General features: G+C 35.3%; 3 protein-coding genes across 4 annotated transcripts in view; 2 read left to right on the top strand and 1 right to left on the bottom strand.

The window, feature by feature from the left end:
* Positions 1 to 18,136, bottom strand: part of Rbcn-3B (WD repeat-containing protein Rbcn-3B) — a 107,610-nt gene that overhangs the window by 28,323 nt on the left and 61,151 nt on the right. The gene's annotated exons all lie outside the window — the stretch shown is intronic.
* Positions 2,082 to 3,134, top strand: LOC149896530 (uncharacterized). The gene is made up of 2 exons (XM_090117390.1): positions 2,082 to 2,237; positions 2,325 to 3,134. The coding sequence occupies exons 1-2, from the start codon at positions 2,226 to 2,228 to the stop codon at positions 3,003 to 3,005; spliced, it is 693 nt and encodes a 230-aa protein (XP_089973516.1). The 5' UTR covers positions 2,082 to 2,225; the 3' UTR covers positions 3,006 to 3,134.
* Positions 12,857 to 16,377, top strand: LOC149896529 (uncharacterized). Of its 2 annotated transcripts, XM_090117389.1 has the most exons (4): positions 12,857 to 13,013; positions 14,350 to 14,496; positions 15,279 to 16,025; positions 16,056 to 16,377. In XM_090117389.1, the coding sequence occupies exons 1-4, from the start codon at positions 12,969 to 12,971 to the stop codon at positions 16,347 to 16,349; spliced, it is 1,233 nt and encodes a 410-aa protein (XP_089973515.1). In that variant the 5' UTR covers positions 12,857 to 12,968; the 3' UTR covers positions 16,350 to 16,377. The 2 variants fall into 2 exon arrangements, with proteins under 2 accessions (XP_089973515.1, XP_089973514.1); XM_090117388.1 differs by having other exon boundaries at positions 15,279 to 16,377.

Below are 18,136 nucleotides of genomic sequence, written 5' to 3'. Positions count from 1 at the left end.
TTTCCAATAAATTATATGTGTCGAATCGCTTTTGTATCAAAATAGATAATTCCTAATATTTTCACACAAACTTACCTATTATGACAAAACAATGCTTCTCGTTATCCATGCTATTACATAAGTTAGTATATGTAGGGAAAATCTTTTAAATACTATGTTATATCACAAAAGAGGTTAATGTACAACCTTTTCCCCTTTTCAATTATGTTTACTTAGGGCTGATTTTTCAATCCTTGGTTAAATCTTATTCGTCGAATAATGTATAAAATACCATTTTCAAAACGTATTCTAATTGCCCGTATTTGACAGTTTACGTGACATTTTAATATTATCGTGTAAGGGTGCACTCACACACATCAGTCACCGTCACGGCACGTCACCGGACAGGATTTAAAAAAAATATGTATCAATAGTTCTAGTATGACTCTGTTCCCACACGACAGTCGCCGGCACGAAATCTATCAGTGACGTCCCCGGTCAGGCACGTCAAATAATCTTTCCATACATGTATCATACTTTTATCCCCACTCACCCGGTGCCGTCACGTCTCAGTTCAGTCAGCGTCGTGCTACCGTCAATTGCTACATGTTCTCTAGCGTGACACACGTCTAATCACTCACTAACCTGATGTATGTGTTCAATGATTCAGTCAAACCGGCGACGTGACTGACGGACAACATGACGGTGACTGGTGTTTGTGGATACGTACACAAACCGTAACCGATCAGTCATCGGTGACTTGACGGTGACTGATGTGTGTGAGTGCACCCTAATACTTTATTGGACAGATAAGTTTTAACCAAGCATTGAAAAATCGGCCCTAAATCATACTCCTAAAAAAATTTAAAATAATGAAGTCTATAAGATTCAATTACTACAAAACAGATGAACAATATTGAACAAGTCGTATGCAGATAGATTTAAAGTTGAATAAAAATCATGAACTTTATACCGGATTTACGCAGATGATATCGCGAGTAACACCTAGTTTATTAATAATAAACTATACAGTTATTTAATTCGAACACCGTAAATTAAAACAATCAGACTGTTCGTGCTAATATACAATTTAGCAGTTCTAAATAAACTATTTGCTGTTATTTTATCCGTGTTGGTACATACTTGTTACGCCCAGCTCAAACTAGTTAGGAATTTATTGCAAAACGTATTTAGGTCACAGGATGTAATCACTACACAATATAACAAATGCAAATAAAATCTCGTTTTTAATTTCCCATCGTTGAGATATCGACTAATGCGATGCTAATGTAATCTTTGACGTATCGCTAATCATCCTATCTTATAGACCTACCGCGTAATATGTGTCACAGATTGTATAATTTAATAAAAGGGATACATGAAACCTTTCCCGGTTGTTCCCTGTCAAATTTGGCTGTATGCGTTGTTGCTTTAGCTTTAAAAAACCGGCCAAGTGCGAGTCGGGCTCGCGCACAAAGGGTTCCGTAGCAGCAAATATAATAAATTACAGTTAAATCAACCTATCTCAAAAACTATAAGAGATACTTTGATCAAACCAAAAATCGTTGAAAGAGTTAATTAGCATGCATCACCTCTATTTTTTTTAGAATTTTATACCCCGTAGTTATAAAAATAGAGGGGGGGGGACATACTTTTTACGACTTTGAGAGCTGATATCTCAAAAACCGTTCACTTTAAGAAAAATGTTTTTTAGAAAACTTTATATCATTTTAAAAGACCTTTCCATTGATACCCCACACGGGTATGTACATCGAAAAAAAAAATTTCATCCCTCAGTTACATGTATGGGGGGCCCCACCCCCAATTCTTTTTTTTACTATTTAGTGTCATATTTTTGTAGCGGTTCATACAACACATATTCCCATCAAATTTCATCACTGTAGTACTTATAGTTTCCGAGTAAATCGGCTGTGACAGACGGACAGACGGACAGACGGACAGACGGACATGACGAAACTATAAGGGTTCCGTTTTTGCCATTTTGGCTACGGAACCCTAAAAAAGTAAACGACACTGGCCGTCTACGCCCGCGGTCAAATTCAAAATTCGTACACGCGTATGTCAAAATGACCACGCTTCCTGCACCCTTCCCGCCCTTGAGAGCGACCACTTACTTTTTTCAAGCGCGTTCCGTTTCACACCACGCGGTGTGCGAGTATAAAAAGCCGCGCTAACGAAATGAGAGCAATCAGTAGCTATCGAGCAGTCTACAACAGAAGTGCACGATGAGATTTCTGGTTAGTTTCAAATCGTGACGTGAACAGTGGTTGTGATCTAGTGTTGTGCAAACGGATTATCGATAACCGGATTCTTTCTTTCCGCAGATTGTTGCCGCCGCCGTCCTCGCCTGCGCCGCAGCCGCGCCTTCCGGCGCCCTGCTGGCCGCACCCTACGCCCACGGCTTGGCCTACGGCCATGCCGCGCCCTACGCAGTGGCCCACGCTGCGCCCTTGGCTGTAGCTCACGCTGCTCCCTTGGCCGTTGCCCACGCCGTCGCCCCCACCATCCCCCCCGGTGACCTGCAAGGCGCCGCCATCGACGCTCACGTCGAAGCGACCGACCACGCCCGCGCCGCCGTCGACGCCGCCCGCGAATACCACGACCAGGCTTCCGAAGTCCAAGGACAGGCCGTGAACGCCGCCGAAGACCACGCATGGCAAGCGGTTGACGCCGCCCAGACCGCCCAGGCCCAGATTGACGGTGCCGCCGCCGGAGTCGCTCCCAACGTAGCCCGCCAACTGGTCGGCCACGCCGCACCCGTCATCGCCGCCGCTCCCGTGGCCGCGTACTCCGCGCCCGCCTACGGCCACGCCGCGTACGCCGCCCCTGCGCTCGCGCACGGTGCTTACGCCGCCCCCGCCCTCGCGGCGTACGGTGGCTCCCACTCCGTAGCTAGCCAGTCCCTCTCCCAGACCCACCCCGCCCCAGTGGTCCACGCTCAAGTCGCGTACGCGGCGCACGGTCTCGCCCACGGTCTCCCCCACGGTCTCGCGCACGCATGGTAAACTGTGATAAACTTCTAGCCAAAAAATTTTTTCCTAATACTCAACTTCGGAATGTTTTTATTTAAATGTAAATTTTTGTACAGAAATACAGAGGCGAGGATGTGTGAATAAATGAAATAGTAATTTATACATATTGTCTTTCAATTTCCCCTTTTTTCCAAACGTCAAATAACTTTGTTTGCTCTTACAATAACACATTTCCATAAACATTCATAATTTTAAACACAAATTATCAGATTCATGTCACATACAAAACACCTAAGTGACTCACTTGTCTCGATCGATTTAACAAAACAAACGATCAATCAACAAAAACTGAGGCCAACAAAAAACCTTCAAACACTATCGACACATAATAATTAATACAGCCCTACATCCTGTCGCAATTACGCGCAAATGTCATTTGACTTGCATAAATAAATTATGTATTATAAATGCCAACCTGACATTTGCAACCAAATCTATATAAATAGAGCAATTACAAAAATAATTGGCCATTACTTACGAATATAAGCGGAAGTATACAGTACATAAAACGTCTCACCTTGAATTGGACTATGAAAAAGCCTATAAAAAGCCGATTAAAATTATTAACAGCGCAATAATTCTAAGAAATTATGTTTCTTTGTTCGCTCTATGGACAACTTTATTAATACAAAACCGTATAAAATATATGAGAATTGTATCAGGAAATATTACACTTAACATTAAATTAAATTAATATTATTTATCACTTATTAAAAGATCATAGTGTAAGAAAAACATAAATTACTTTGATAACTCACATCATTCCATTTCACATACAGTAAAAGTTCCTTATTCGCGCTTCCTTCATTCGCGGTTTCACTATTCGCGGAATCGTGAATCTATCGAATCGGTACATCGGTACATACATATATGTATTTACCTAAATAAAAACCATTAGTAAACGCTTGAACTACAACTACGAATTTATAATGTTGACTAAAAAAAATTAAAAAACGAGTAAAAAGTGACAAGCCATTGCCTAAACCTGAAGATAATACCTAATTAAATGGTAATTAATAAATAAGTTTGGTCAAAAACTGAAATTAAACTGGTTTCTTTATGTATTTGCTTTTTTATTTCATCACCTAAGAACGTATTCCCTATAACCCCATACAAATTACCATTCCTTATTCACGGTTTCTCTATTCGCGGCACATTTACGGAACCTATTACCCGCGAATAAGGAAATACAATGAAAATTAGCACACATATAGAGGGTAACTTGGATTAACAGATAGGATAGGTTCTATCTCGGAAATCCCACGGGAACGGGAACAATGTGGGTTTTTCTTTAAAAACGCGGACCAAGCCGCGGGCGGAAAGCTAGTTAAACATAAAATAACTAAAAAAACAAACACACATACAAAAAAGCTACTAGGAAGTGTGTTTTCATACATTTTTTTATTGACCATGAGCAGGATCTAAAATTAGGTACTACATAGTTTCATAGAGTTGACTGAACCTCGTCGTTAATATTGCAAGTACTAAGTATTATAGGCCCAGTCTATTGGAATTTAATTAATAATTTTGATACTTGAAATGTTTGCAATTTTATTACTACTCGCTTGTAATTTATATTTTTAATGATACGGGAAACTTGACCTGTAATGATGTGGGTTTATATGAAGACAATTTAGAACTAAATATATAAAAAATTGATTAAATACGAAACTTTAAACAGTATTATGCGTAATTATAGTCTATATAAAATCATAACTAAATACGATTTTTGTCATTAAAATGATTCATTTGCATTCTCATTTAGAAATTCAAGTTTTTAAAGGATTAATTTGCACTAAGACATTTATATATTTTAAATGTCTGAAACTATCTAATTCACTGTGAGTTGAAAAAAAATGATATAAATAAATAGTCAATGCTAATTTGTTGCTTCCGTTTTGATTAACAGCTCAAAAAAAATGCATATAAATATTTGAGAATTAACATTGTAAGCAAGGTTGTGTTCTGTTTATAATATCCATACATTGGACATAGAAATTAAGATCGTATCTTTTAGACTATGGTAATTAAATAAAGATTTAACAGTTATTTCTTTAAGGGCCGATTTTTCAATGCTTGGATAAAACTTATCCGTCCAATAAAGTATTACACGATAATATTAAAATGTCACGTAAACTGTCAAATACGGGCAATAAGAATACAGTGCCACAAACTTATCTGACCCGGTGGCAAAAACTGGAACTACGTGCCGCCATTTTGAAATGTCACATTTTCACAGACTTTTCATACGGAATATTTTGTTTATATAAAAGAAAGCGACATCAGTGACACTGTCACCGGGTCAGATAAGTTTGTGGCACTATACGTTTTTAAAATTGTAGTTTCATACATTATTCAACGAATAAGTTTTATCCAAGCATTGAAAAATCGGTCCTAATTATATTTTCAAAGCTCTACCACCTGCTTTTCTCTACAAATCACATTAAAAATCTATATTGTATTAAACAAATCATACCCAAATTAAAACAGTTATTATCTACATATTATGTGTTTAATTTTATACCTATTTAGTTAATGTATACCCTCTTTTTTATAAGTCGGTTAAATGCGAAAGTTGAGTGCCTGTTACAATATCATGGCAAATCATTCAATCGTTGGTTTAATCTTTTATCTTTTAAAGCGATCGTACCGTATGAAATAAGAAAGAAAGATAGCATTTAAACTTTCTAGAATATGAAAGACTACGTGATATACTTAAAATATAAAAATATAATATAATTTTCTTTTTTTTTTCCAATACATTGGCTGCTCGGGTTGCTTGGAAGAAATTACTTGAAGCAATAAAGCCGCCCTTTGCATCAAATGTCCTGTCTGTGTGTGTCCAATTTGTATTTGTTTTGTATGCAATAAAGATTATAAATAAATAAATAACTAAATAAATAAGCGGTATTATTTTAAAAGAAGCTTATTTGAATTGTAACGAATGTTATATGTAGGACTTTTACACTGCATGCTGTCCAAATATACATTGAATTATTGTTGAAATGCTGTATTATTTAAATTAATGTGAAACTGAACATAATATGACTGTTTCGCGAACACTGGTTAGGGCTGAAGTGGACAATATACAATTTGGCTAAGAGATAGGTCATAGTTGGCTGACCCACACAACTGTCTGACATAAAAAAATATATCTTTCACTCCTCCCGAATACATTTTTCCTCTTATCTAAAGGAAAACAATGTTTTTTTTATCAAAGATAGAAATTTTTATAGATAAATAAATATCCTATAATCTGAGTACAAGCAAAACCTAACTGGTAAAACTATATTATGACGATTCAAAGAAGAAGTCTAATTGACTAAATAAATGTTTGAACTGCGGGCGTAGAGTTAATTTCAAAAGCACGCTCTATCATTAGTCTAAAATACAAACACACGTAAGTAACTAGTATATATATACATATATAACACACATGTCACGTAACAAACATACATACAATACGTTTGTTCATAACAATGATGCGTTTGCGCAACGCGTTGTGCAATTCGCCAGTTTTTAGTGCGCATTGTGAGTTTAGAGATGAGAATGAGTGTGTTCTGTATGTAAAAACTATTTACGGGAATTTCATAGGACTCTTAGAGATAAATTAAAAAAGGTCCTCTATAACTAATGAATATGTAAAAAACTACAAGGGATTTTTATAGAACTGTTAGGGATATTAATTTACAATAAGGTAATGTATGACGAACTGACCTAAGTGATTTATATGTATAAGTTTCTCTACAAAAATTCTCTTGTTGATTTAGAGGACTTAGTAAACCATTAGCAGTAATACAATAGTTAACTTTTCTATGTTAACTAAAAATCAGAAAAAAGAAATATCTAAGGGGTAGGAACAGTTCGTCTTCTCCTACATGTCTAAACAAATTCCCTTCACAAACGATGAAAAATCGTGTCACAATCCATACTAATATTATAAATGCGAAAGTAACTCTGTCTGTCTGTCTGTTACTCAATCACGCCTTAACTACTGAACCAATTTGCATGAAATTTGGTATAGAGATATTTTGATACCCGAGAAAGGACATAGGATAGGTTTTATACTTTTATCCCGGAAATCCTACGGGAACGGGTTTTTCTTCGAAAACGCGGGCGAAGCCGCGGGCGGAAAGCTAGTACAATATAAAAAATACAAAAATCATTCCTCTTTATAGTATTAGTAAGTTAAGTAATTGAAAACATCACACAATTCACAATAGCATTGTTACAATTGAAAACTTGCAACTGTTTAACATTCACCTTCCGAATGACATCAAACGTTTTACAAATTTAATTATGTACCAACTGTCTAGCAGTGCTAAAAAAGTATTACATAAGTTACTTTTTCGTGGCTTTTATTACCGTTCCGAGCAATTGATGTTCTAAATAGCCTTTGTATAGATATAATTGAGTTATCTTTCGGTCTTGCAAGAAGATATATTTTATTGACGTAAAATGTTTAATTCCTATTGAAAATAAAAATAAAATAAGACGTGTGTCACTCGGGGACTGCCGCGGTAAAGCTATTGCATGCTATGCCTTCAAGCCACACCTCCGTGCCCGTCGGAGTGGGGAGCGTGAGGTTTTTTCGTTACGGATGGATTCGGTCCCCGCGCTCAAGGCCCGCGATAGAAGCTATGCAATAGCTTAAAAATATCAGCGAAATTCCCTTTCTCGAATATCTATTAATCTATTGGCTGATGATATGTTTATAACATGTCTTTCATCAAGTGTAGAATTTACCAAATGTCATCACCATGAATCATACTCATCATATATTATGATAATGAATATTTTGATTTACATATTTGGAGTGTATATGTTTCGTTTTTGCTATACCGTTCTTTCAAGTTCAAGTTGTAAATACATGTGTGTATCTCTGTGTGTGTGTGTGTGTGTATAAAATTTAATTTTAAAGAATGAATTTTCTAAAAACAGCACTAAAACTTGCTCATGATAGGAGCTACATGCCAGTAAAAATCCCATCAATATCTAATCCGCTATTTTGTACATTAACACAACAAAAAATAATAGAGCTATATCCCAGTAAAATTCTCATCAAAATCTCATTCGCCCTTTTCTAGACCAAAACAGACATACACACATTTGTATCTAACACTACGTCACATCTAACTACACAATGACGCAACGTTATATCTATCAAGTGACGACGAAATAAAACCGCTAACACACTCATATATACCTACGTATGTATGTATGTATGAATGTATGTGTGTGCGTATGTGTCTGACGCATCTCCGTGCGGTCAACGACCGCGCATCACGGGTCAAGTTCGAATGAAAGGGAAAATCGAATTTTTTCAATGTCTCGATGAAATCGCGCGTTTGATATCGATTTTTTGCGCTATGTGGACCTTTTTTTATAAGATTTTGTAATTTATGTAATGTAGAGGTAGGGAAATTGTTCGTTTGTGTGTTTATAGTTATTATTTAATATCCTTTATTACAACCGACTTCAAAAAAAATGGATGGAAGCTGAGGTTCGTAATTCGACTGCATTTTTGATATCGACATTTGAGGACAGACATTTGAGGATATTTTTTGGGGATTTTACTTGTAAATAACGTCTCAAAATTTGTATGTTTGTGAGTTTGTTGAAGTATAAAGAACTACGAAACTGGTTTTGAAAATTATTTTACCACAATAATGAGAAAATACTACAAGTAAGCTAAGTATAAGTGTTGTACGGACAGAACTTACGATGGATTAAACTGACTGAATTAAAGGTAGGTATTGTGTTAAATTTTGTGTCGCCGTTGAACTCTAATTTTCGGCTTACAAAATATCAAGGTTACTTCACGCTATAAATAGCATCTTTCTGATGTACTATTTAACTGAAAAAAAAATTTACACATCAATAACATAATGAAAATAGCACAAGTAGTCTAAATATTACTTAAGTAAGTAAAAGTTATTTTTACATGTAATTAAAGAAAATCTCACATGAGTTTCCTCAAAAATTACGTATTAATAAAAACTTCATATTAAATTATGTAAATTATTGATGTGACAATCATTTTTGGACCTTGTAATTGTACCTTTACAGCACGGGAAGGTAAAACCCTACTAATATTATAGATACGAAAGTTTGTGAGGATGTGTGTGTGTTTGTTACTCTTTCACGCAAATACTTCTGAACCGATTACAATGAACTTTTGCACACATATAGACGGTAGCTTGGATTAACACATAGGATAGGTCATATCCCAGAAATCCCACGGGAACGGGAACTATGCGGGTTTTCCTTTGAAAACGCGGGCAGAGACGCGGGTGGAAATCTAGTACTCTATATTTTATAACTTGACAGACAGACAACGTGCTTATTTTTATTAATAGCTTATTAATGGATGATAAGAAGAAGGTAACTATCCTAAATTGTATAAGGTAAGCTAAGGAAGGTAATGAAAAGTCGGTTAGGGGCCGTATTATGACCTCTTATTCCCAGTCAGTTTACGCCGTGAATTGAACTGACTGGCAAATTCATATAATACCATAATTAACCGATTGTTATAAATGAAATTATTATTTCATTTATAACAACATTAAATCTGCTGCGAATGAACAAGAATGTGGTTAATTAATTAAAATGTTATTTTAATTATATTTCACTCTATAAATAACGAAAATAATCAATGTCAATTCAGCGCTGATTCCTTCCGCGGGTTTTTTATCTTCCATATAATTTATGTGTTTGGATATATTGTGCAATTCAATATTTTTCACTCTGTCATAAAACTTCGAATAAAAATATAAAACGTAATCTATAAAATCTTCTCGATAGAAAACTCTAAATTTCATGATCAAAAACAACGAGCTGCTTGAATTAGAATGTCGTAAAAATAACGATAAACAGGCAAATTTGATATTGCAATAAAATTAAAAATAAATCGTGTTCATCATGATGCTTATATTTTAAAGTAAATATACGATGCAAACATTAGCGTAGTAGTTAGCGTGGAGGTTCATGACTGAAAAGATCAAGGTTCATGAAACCTAATAAAAACGGAAAATCACACTTGATTAGATTAAATAAATATTCAGCCCATCTTTAACGTCACATCAATAAAAAACGTGAACTGACTGATTGACAAACTAGCAATTGAAGATCAGAATTCTATGCCATTTTTTCTTGCAGATGAGCAAGAATTTCAATTCTTCTATACCTACAGGGAATGATAACTTAAAGCTTGTAAAAAGCTCGACAATACAAAGGGGTTTGGGTAAAGTTGGCGTCGTCGTCGGCAAGTGATGAAACTTGGATATTTTAAAAGAGCAATATATTGTAAGCAAAAGTTATTATCGACACAAATCTCGAAACGTATTAGGAACAGAGATATTTGGTTTTGTATTATTCATTTACCAAGAATCTAGAATAGAATAGAATAGAAAACACTTTATTGTACAATGCATACAAAAACAGAATTAACAGAAACGATATGTAACTTAAAATAAATGTACAATTTGGCGGCCTTATCGCTTAAAAGCGATTTCTTCCAGGCGACCTTATCTAGATGATTTATTATAAGATTTTTCTGACAAGTTTCATCACTGGCCGCGAAATGCCTGGCAGAGATGGCTTTGAGCCATAAGGCCGCCATTTGTACATTTTGAATGGTTTTGTTGTACTTTTATTTTATAAGACTTTTGTACAATAAAGAGTAAATAAATAAATGTCATCACGACGCCACTAGCCCAAACCCCTTTAGACTAGTTCTGGGTTCTGGTACCTACTAGTAATACTTGCACTAAGAGCCAACTATCCTACTTTCAAATAATAATCACTCTTACCCTTCGCTAATTGCAGCGCTTACTGTACGTGTCTTCACCGTTTCGATCACTTAGCTACTAAGGATCGTACCATATGTTAAAACTCGTCCTGTCATCCTTAGGGCGCGTTCACACTGGTGCGTGACATTTAATTTTTATTGCTCACTCGAAATATCCATTAATAGACCTAGTTTTTCTTGTTACAAGTTTATTTGTAAACGTCGTGAATGATTTTTAATACGTTTTATGTACTAGTTCACAAATACAATTTTGTGTGCTTTGAAAAACAAATATCATTTGATACTTTCGTAAGATTTTTCATTCACGCTACGCCCTTATTGATCGTAAATGATGTTTAGCCTAAAAATTCAAATCTACACTAATATTATAAAGCTGAAGAGTTTGTTTGTTTGAACGCGCTACCCTCAGGAACTACTGGTCCAATTTGAAAAAATATTTCGGTGTAAGATAGCCTATTTATTGAGGAAGGCTATATTATATCATCACGCTAAGACCAACAGGAGCGGACGGAGCACTGCGGGTAAAACAGCAGGGCACTGCTAGCCAATACAAGCTGCAAGCAATACCATTTAAGTATTTCGCATTTATTCACAGAATTTACTCTACTTAGAACTTTAAATGTTAACCACAAAACAGTCTCTATAGAAAATGCGAACCTTTCTCCCTACAAAGGCCACTGCAGAAGTGTATCAATTATTATAATTACATTGATTAATTATAAAACTTTATACATTGCTCTTGTCACGTAGTCATTTCAATATTATTTTATTCGACACATTTTATATGAATTAAATATATTAATTGGGCTTGATAATTACTTATTTCACAATACTGAAACGAAACGCGCAATTCACGATCTTCAAAAATTTTTAAATAATTTTTTGAGATATTTTTTTTTTAATTTCCCATGTCGAACAGGAAATGCATATTAAAATAAGTCATTCATTTCATACAATATATTTTATTCTATAATAATTTTAATCTACATTCCCAAAAAGCAAAAGTTTTTATTTGAGTTCATCATATGTATTTTGACATCTGAGAATATGACGTCTCCCACTATCCATTTCACATCATATACACGCACCCTTATTGACATTTTCGAAAAACTATAACCACAAAAAAACCCACTGAAACACTCCCGTGACATTTATAAATTTATACGGACATTTCTATACGACAATATCAATTTAATCTTTATAGTGATGGCGGTAAATTATGTCTGTGTGTACACGTCCTTAATCGATATATACATGTTACTAAAAAATACTTGTACGTTTGCTCATTGGCGCCTTTTATGTAAAAAGGCGCGCATTTCTTTTGAGCTATTTAAATTAAGAATTGGAACATTGTCTAGGTATGCTTATGCCATAGCTACTGATTTTTTTCTTTTCTCTTTTATAAACTGCCAGTTCCAATATGACATTGTCAAAAAAGGTTTTATAACATCATAAATAACTCAAACAATTGCCTTTTTAGGAAAGAAAAACTAAGGAAATGTATCGAAATATACGAATTGGTTATATTATACAGCTAAGGTGTCTTTGTTCACAGCTTATATGGAATTTTATTTATTATTCATATCCACGCCCTAGTACAGATACTTTTATGTAAATTGTGGCAACATTGTTGATTTAATTAAAAAAATAAATTAATATAACCAGTTTTAAGAGAAAAATCGAGCATTTTCATACATGTACATAAACAAATTTAATTTAAGATACGTCAATTGAATTACCAAATATTCAATAGCTCATTATTTTAGTTGTTTATTGACTTCTTGTATTATGTATTGCTCCTGTTTCACGTTAACATCTTTGCTTTAAACCAAACATATTTACAAAATCAACTTTTAACTCAAAATTTACACATACAAAAAGTATCACATCCAAAAATTAAAAATCAAAAGAGAATCCACATGATATAGTCTGTATACGCTCTTTATGGCGCCAAACCTGAAGCCGCCAAAATGGCCGACGCGACTCGACTGTCAAAAAGCGCGCGCTTCCTGCATTCTTCCCGCCTTCGGGCGTTGACGTTTTACTTTTTTTTTAATTAAACGAGACTCCAGTATTCAGCCTGTTCTATATTCACAATAACGATTATAAAAGCCGTGTGATGCGTGATGAGATCAATCAGTAGCCATCCAGCATCCACGATGAGAGTTCTGGTTGGTATTATAATATAGTTTTACCAACAAAATAACCGGTGGTTAAATTTAAAGCGTAGTTTAATTTTCACACAGATTAAATATGAAATTTGAAGTTTAATTTGACATGATTGATATAGATTAAAAATAGATTAATTTAATATTTTAAACATTGGTTGTTTTGTTTTTGGAATCGAGTTCTAGTGTAGTGCCAGTGACCTATTTAGTGAAAATGTGTTTCATGTGTGTGTGGTGTGGTACAAAAACTTCGATAGTTTTTTTTTCTTCGATAGATCGAATATCATTTGACCAAGACACATCTTTGTCTTGATGATTTCCTACTTTTTATGCTTATTGTATTTGTAGTATTTCATAGATTTCAATAACTCTACATCTTGAACGATTCAAGTTATTTTTGAATTACAAAACAAAAATATGAATACTTTATCTTGTGGTTTAATCTCAAGTTATATACTTGTCCATTTCCGCGCTTGTTTTTACAAAAATATTAGGGTAAAATATAATAGGGTATTTTTATATTTTTCAAAATAATAATTAATACCTTCAGCGTCATACTTTTTAAATTCTTTGAAATGCATAAAGGACAGTTTTTCCTACAAAAGCTTATACTATACTTCCGTATGATATTCAAAAATTATAAAAGTTAACTATAGTTTAAAAAAAATTGTTAACCAAATGTTGAAACAGTGCGAATTTTATCATCAGTCTAATCCCCAATTAACTTCGACATAATAAATTGGGCAACACAATTAAAACAACTTTATTTAATGCAAATGCGAATTTACGAAATAAATTTAATATAGAGTGGTTATAACAATTCTAATTGAGTCTACAGCCTTCAGCAAACCAGTGTATCGTAATTGCTTATATTACTAATTACTATGTATGACCAAATGTCAAATGATTTAAAAATACTTAGGTATAAAAAGTTATAAGAATACTATTTTTATTAACAACGATATTAATTACGAATTTTAAACAAAAAAAAATAGGTAAAGTGCTAGTCGGACTCGCAACATAAGATTCCGTACAAATAAGCTACTTTATTTGCTTAAAATTACTTATTTTTCAACTTTTTATAATTTTTTCAATTTATACAAATAAACAGATTGAAACACATTCCACCACACATACCAAAAAACCTAATAAAAACAAAATTCAAACAGACCAAGCAGTTTCAATTAAACTGCATCATAATTTAACACCTATCTCTAATAATAATTCAATCAAGCAGAAATCACAACAAACATCATCCTCATAGATGCTTCGATACTCTTTGACTCTGTGCTTGTATAAATTGACCCTAAATAACATTAAATAATATTTAATTCAACAGGTTCTATCAGCCATCTTCGCCTGCGCGGCCGCAGCCCCCTCCTACTTGGCCCAAGTGCCGCTCCAACCACTAGTGGCTCAGGCGGTACATGTACCGGCTGTACCGGTACCAGCTGACGATCTGCAGGCGGCTGCTATTAACGCTCAGGTATTTTGGTACTAGAGAGCACACTAGATATATTTTGATACTAGATAGATAGATAGAGTACTGTTTCATTGGTTGGTTGTTCTTTGGGCCATCTCACGATTGACGAAACCTTATAATTAGTCAGCAAAGAAAGTCGTACTTATTTCTCAGTTCTAAAATACCACGTATTACCCATTGTATAGTAGGTATTTAATATTAAAGCGTGCTCTAGAACTATTTGTAAAAGAACAGGTATTTTGAATGACGCAGCATACATTTTGAAGTTATTTTTAAAATAAGCGTTGATAGTTGTAACATATATAATAATTTAATTACATATGTATACTTACTTAATTTAAATACGAACAATTTACATTTTACTTTGTACATTGATAGATATTATCACTTTACTAGTACCTATATTGCATCATTCATAAATATTTTAAACGTGGGCGCAACTAACAGTGAATATTCTACTATTTCCAACTTGCGTTTTAGTTATTTTGCTCTTTCACTGAAATTCTAAATTTAGATAACTACGAATTAGTAGTACTACAATAATTGTAACACTATATCGCAAGTATATCGAGTTGTACCGGTAAATTTGATCTTTGGTAAGTTTACTTGATGCGTAAAACAAGTGACAAAACCGATAAGTAACTAGTCCTTCATTTAACAGTAATCAATTGATACATAATAATTATGTTTAAAAGTTTATATCCTCTCGTTCAATAGTAGCAAAATGCACTACGTCAACTCTAAAAGAATCCATGAACGTAACAACATTCTATTCTATTCATTAGGTAAAAGCCGAAGACCACGCCCGCTCGATCGCCGACAAAGCCAGAGAACTAGCCGAGCAAGCCGTCGAGAACCAACAAGAGGGCATCATCGAAGGCACAGATCTCGCCAAGGAGAGGAGCGAGGAAGCTTTCTGGGCCGCTGAAGACCATAAATGGCAAGCGATAGACGCCGCGCAAACCGCTCAGGCAGCCATCGGTGGAGCTCTTGCTAGCAACGATGCACTTAGGGCCGCATTCGTATACACGCCTGGTGTAGCACCTGGTGTCGCTAACCTCGCCGCCTACACGCCTGGTGTAGCACCTGGTGTTGCTAACCTCGTCGCCCAAACGCCTCGTGTAGCACCTGGTGTCGCTAACCTCGTCGACAACACGCCTGGTGTAGCACCTGGTGTCGCTAACCTCGTCGACAACACGCCTGGTGTAGCACCTGGTGTCGCTAACCTCGCCGCCTACACGCGTAGTGTAGCACCTGGTGTCGCTAACCTCGTCGACAACACGCATGGTGTAGCACCTGGTGTCGCTAACCTCGCTGCCTACACGCCTCGCGTAGCACCTGGTGTCGCAAACCTCGTCGACTACACGCCTGGTGTAGCACCTGGTGTCGCTAACCTCGATGCTAGCGCAAATGCACAACCAACAGAAGTAAACAGCGAATCGGGTGTGAAATCAATCTCTGCAGTCGCTGAATCGGATTACGCCGGGAAACCAAAGGAAGCCACCCCTGTAGATAATAAGGAATCCGATGACATTATAGCCCCCAGCGTGAAATCCGCTGACGTGAAATCCGCTGAAGTGAAATCCGTTGTCGCTGAATCCGTCGAAAATCAGGCGCAGCCAGCTGACCAGGTTGCCCAAGAATCGCCCGAGGCTAAGAAGGTGGAATTCCAAGCTTTCAACTCTGTGGTCCACCCCGTGCCGGTTGGCGTAGCTCCATTCAGCTACCAGTCAATCGTTCCCAATGCTGCGTACGCGCAGATCGGTCTGCGGTCCCTCCCCGTGGGCGCCGTCGCCGCGTTCCCGCACTACCAAACCCCCTTCTACACACCAACCGTCTTCAAAACTATCTACTAAACATTCTAATAAATGCTAGTTAGATTTCTCTTGTGTTTTATTTTGCCTAATGTCGAGGTAATCATCATTCTTACTAAATTTTACACTGAACTAAAGCTTTATCATAAATATGTAATGTTTCTGTGTTTATCAATGGTAATTTTTTAACCACTAATAATATGGCTATCAGTATTTACTACTCTATTTACAAAATTATTTACACATCTTCAATTATCAATCATAATGTTTCGTAAATATGAATAGTTGTTTTATTATAGTGGTTACTTAGTTTAGCGAATAATATGGAACATGTTTATTTTTAGGGTTCCGTACCTCAAAAGGAAAAAACGGAACCCTTATAGGATCACTTTGTTGTCCGTCCGTCCGTCTGTCAAGACCCTTTTTCTCAGGAACGCGTGGAGGTATGAAGCTGAAATTTATATCAATTACTCAGGTCTACTGTCCCTTGAAGCTGTGAAAAAATCAAACTTCTAAGCCAACGCAATCAAAAGATACAGCCGTTTATGCCGCAAATTTTCGACACTTGCAAGGGAATCAAAACCTACAGGGTGCTTCCCGTGAACTCAGAATCTTGAAATTTGGTACGAAGCAACTTCTAATAGCATAGATAAAGGAAAAATTACGAAAACCATAAATTTTTAGTTACATCACATACGGAACCCTCGGTGCGCGAGTCCGACTCGCACTTGGCCGGTTTTTTAACCAAGTTTTATATTCAAACTCAAACATTTATTTATTCAATTAGACTTCTTCTAGAAGCACTTTTGAATCGTCATAACAGTTTTAACATTTACCACCGATTCGGAAAGCTGTATCTATGGAGAAGAACCGGCAGGAAACTCCATATTATATATCAAGTATCATAATTATGGACACCAATAGCATTCACTAATTTGATCATTACCATACACAAAAGCTATTTAAATTTAATAAGTAATAATGTAATACATATCTTATATATAAAATTCTCGTGTCACAATGTTAGTCTGCATACTCCTCCGAAACGGGTGGACCGATTCTCATGAAATTTTCTGTGCATATCGGGTAAGTCTGAGAATCGGCCAACATCTATTTTTCATATGTACGACGGGCGAAGCCGGGGCGGACCGCTAGTTTTTAATAATAATCTAGTATTTTTAAAACAAAATACAACTTATTAATTGTTCAATTCAACATTATTGCTCTTACAATCGTACAGGCGTGGATAATCGTGTTGTATCTTTAATTCCCTTCAACTGCTTATATTTTGAAAATAATCTTAATAATGCGTTTAAATATCAACAAAATACATTTAATTTTTTTTTCTATCTAATAGAGCAATCATTTAATTAGAAACAATTTCATCTCGATTTTCTTAAGTCACATACCTACACTAAAGTTTGAATTAGTCATGAATTAGTAGAGTTAATTAAATTTCTTCAACGATCATTTAAAATATAATCACCAAAACAATTACAAGTCTATATTTAAAGCCTAAATTAAAAGTCTTGCTTTAACAACAAACTTTATATAAAAAACGTCCAAAAAACATTGTACATTATTGAACGAAACTATAACATTTATCTACCAACATTTTTACATCTTTACTTATTTTTAATTCCGCCTCGTTATCGATTTTTCTATTCTTTAAAAATTTATAAATAATTCCGAATGTTAAGGTACAAAATATGAAAATGGGTTATCGTTACATAGTATAAAACAAAGTCGCTTTCTCTGTCCCTATATCTATGTCTCTATGTATGCTTAAATCTTTAAAACTACCCAACGGATTTTGATGCAGCTTTTGT

This window comes from Colias eurytheme, chromosome 28 (genome assembly GCF_061535395.1).
Source record: "Colias eurytheme isolate Ceu_HAF_F1 chromosome 28, ilColEury1 Martin Lab GWU primary, whole genome shotgun sequence".
NCBI lineage: Eukaryota > Metazoa > Arthropoda > Insecta > Lepidoptera > Pieridae > Colias > Colias eurytheme.
The sequence above is the reverse complement of the archived record's forward strand: the minus strand, read 5'-3'. Positions and strand labels throughout refer to the sequence as shown.

What these genes read in the sequence shown, in the direction of transcription:
- LOC149896529 (XM_090117388.1), top strand. Translation starts at nt 12,969, where the DNA reads ATGAGATCAATCAGTAGCCATCCAGCATCCACGATGAGAGTTCTG. An exon ending in CATCCACGATGAGAGTTCTG is followed by an intron (nt 13,014 to 14,349) that starts GTTGGTATTATA and finishes TTAATTCAACAG; the next exon opens with GTTCTATCAGCCATCTTCGC. An exon ending in CGGCTGCTATTAACGCTCAG is followed by an intron (nt 14,497 to 15,278) that starts GTATTTTGGTAC and finishes TCTATTCATTAG; the next exon opens with GTAAAAGCCGAAGACCACGC.